Raw genomic sequence first — 2,541 nt, 5'->3', positions numbered from 1 at the left:
AAAAAAAAAAAAAACAGAAAACAACAACAACAACAACAACAACAAAACCCTAGAGATAAGGTAGTTCTCCTGACTGACATAATTTACTACTTGGGAAAATATCTCCCAAGGTCCTGCTCAGATTTTGGTGATTTCCTCAGTATCCCCTTGCCCCCATCCTTTGTTTGAAAACCAAATGAATACAGGCTGACCAGAGAAGTTCTTTGTCTTAGCCCCCAGAGAATCTCAAATTCTGTTAGAGGGTTTTGAACCTCCTGGAGCCCTAAAATCATACCACTTGTCTCTTTTATTTAAGCCTTTGTCATCCACTTACTTGGGACATTGCGGGCCTGATCAGTTGGTGGTATATGGATAGAGAGATGAACAAGTGGATTGATGGGGTAGCTCAGCCAGGGGCCGGACCAGGATATCATCCCCAGTCAAGGCCCATTCAAATTTTCCCTGTGGGGCTGGGGATTTAGCTCACTGGCACAGTGCCTGCCTGGCAAGCACAAGGTCCTGAGTTCAATTCCTGGTACCAAAAACACATCAAACTTTCCCTCCCTTGTCAGAGGGTGCAGCTCTGAGTATCAATGCTCCTGGCTCACCCGGCCCTCCGACGGACAGAGGTAAGCCTCTATTCCCAAACTGGGGGCCCAGGGCCCAAAGCATAGGTCCAAGTGCCCAAGGACCCCTCCCCCGCAAGACCCTGGGCTCTCTGCAGTCAGTCTCCTCTCTGAGTGGCAGCATCACGTAAGGCTGAGCACATGGCCTGGGGACCACACTGCTTGGCTGTCAGCTCGCCGTGCTACCCTGGACACGTTCCTCCTGCTCTCCAGGCCTCAGCCGTGGGATGGGGACACCCAGCGGCAGCCTGGTGGCTTGGACCGAGGGCTCAATGCACAACTGCGTCTTGGTGACACAGCAGCAGCTGAGCTGTGTGGGTCTGAGGGGCTGACACCTGCGGGGTCCACTGTGGGGCCTGGCTGGGCCACACTGACGCTCGGATCCCAGGCCCCTCATTCTCACCTGAAGTCGGGGTACGAGGTGGCGTACGTGGCCACCTCCATCTTGATGGCACTGGGGTCTTGCAGGCGGATGATCTCGGCGAGTGTGGGGAGGGCAGGCTGCAGCCAGTTTGCAAGGGAGCCCTGGAGACACAGGTCAGGCTGTGGGAGGCCGTGCTGCCCCATGGCCTTCGGGCTCAGGGCAGTGACTACTCGGGCTTGGAGACCCCGCGGGGCTGCAGGGCTCTGGAGGGGGCGGGCAAGGCTCACGTTCTGCGTGCAGAAGCGCTGGATGGCGCCGGCATTGGCCAGGATGTGCCTCGCCAGCTGCTGCTGCTGCTCGGCCGTCTTGAGGACCAGCTGGCGCTTGCTGAGGCGGATGATGTATTCCTTCACCAGGTGCAGGTGCACGGCCTCCATGAGCTCCTGCAGGGCAGTGCCAGGGCAGCATGAGCCAACCACTGGCGGGGAGCTCACCACCTCCCTGGAGGCCTCAAAGCGGGGAATCCAGGGAGGGCCGGAGCTAGAGCCCAGGAGTGCACCATGCAGGGGTATATGGGTGGCCCTGGCCCCAGCTCCAGCTCCAGCCCCAGCTCCAGCCCCAGCTCCAGCCCCAGCGCAGGGGCTCCGCACCTCACGGAAGCAGTCCTGCAGTTCCCGGAACTCCGGCAGCCGTCTGCCCACGGTGGTGAGGATTTCCTCCAGGGTCTCGGCAGGCGCCGCCCAGCGGGTCTTCGTGAACCTCTTGAACAGGGGCTGAGACAGGAGACAGGCAGGATGTCTGGTCAGCCCTGGAGAGGAAGGGCTCCGGGCACAGCCACCCTCAGGCTGACGCACGGCCCACGGTGGGGGCTGGGGACTCGGGCTCCCGGGAACCCGGAGAGAGGGCAGGTCGTGCTCCCCCAGACAGGAAGTGGGGCAGAGTCCATGCACTCTCCTCCAAGGCCATCCAGCTGCTGCTCAGGAGCCAGGCCCGCCCGTCTGCCGGCCCCGAGGCCCTTTCCACTGCCTCCTCTTAAATAAATAAATTCCTGCATAAACAAAGCCTTCTGCTGGACTGGCCTGCAAGACCTGCGCCAAGTCACCGAGACTCACCGCCCCGGGCTTCGCCACCCACCAGCTGTCCCTGGTCTCCCAGGGACACTGGGCAGTGAACCCTCCTTGGCCTTTCGAAGGATCCCCAGCTCCCCTTTTGCAGACGTCTTGGCCCCTAAGAGACATGACTGCGGCTGCTGAACCCCCCCCCCCAGCCCAGGAGCTGGGGTTAGGCATCATCACGGAGGCGGGGCAGGCGGGACCGTCTGGGGCAGCGTGGGGGAGGGGCGTCGGGGCTCCTCCAGGCCTCCTGCGCCCCTCTGCACCTCCCGCCCTCCCACCTAGGCTCCGGACGGTTGCCGGGGAAAGCGCTCCAGGCACCTTCAGGTCCTCAAACAGGCTCTGGAGCAGTGTGTCAAAGCCGTGGCTCTTGAGTTCACTCAGGGGGTCCAGCAGGTGGCTGCGGGGGTTCTGCACTGTTGACCAGTTCTGCTCCATGGATGTCCTGGGCGGGGGGGTG

General features: G+C 61.3%; 1 protein-coding gene across 2 annotated transcripts in view; it reads right to left on the bottom strand.

Moving 5' to 3' along the window:
- Tnfaip2 (tumor necrosis factor, alpha-induced protein 2) overlaps positions 1-2,541 on the bottom strand; it is a 13,540-nt gene that overhangs the window by 3,435 nt on the left and 7,564 nt on the right. For both annotated transcript variants that reach the window (XM_005410765.2, XM_005410764.2), the window contains exons 8-11: positions 2,403-2,526; positions 1,620-1,742; positions 1,257-1,412; positions 1,009-1,130 (exon numbers count right to left, since the gene is read on the bottom strand). In XM_005410765.2, the coding sequence (XP_005410822.1) occupies positions 1,009-1,130; positions 1,257-1,412; positions 1,620-1,742; positions 2,403-2,526 (525 nt within the window). The remainder of the gene's footprint in view (positions 1-1,008; positions 1,131-1,256; positions 1,413-1,619; positions 1,743-2,402; positions 2,527-2,541) is intronic.

Source organism: Chinchilla lanigera, unplaced genomic scaffold, assembly GCF_000276665.1.
Source record: "Chinchilla lanigera isolate Chin_1 unplaced genomic scaffold, ChiLan1.0 scaffold00137, whole genome shotgun sequence".
Classification (NCBI taxonomy): Eukaryota; Metazoa; Chordata; class Mammalia; order Rodentia; family Chinchillidae; genus Chinchilla; species Chinchilla lanigera.
This window is presented reverse-complemented; position numbering and strand designations above follow the sequence as displayed.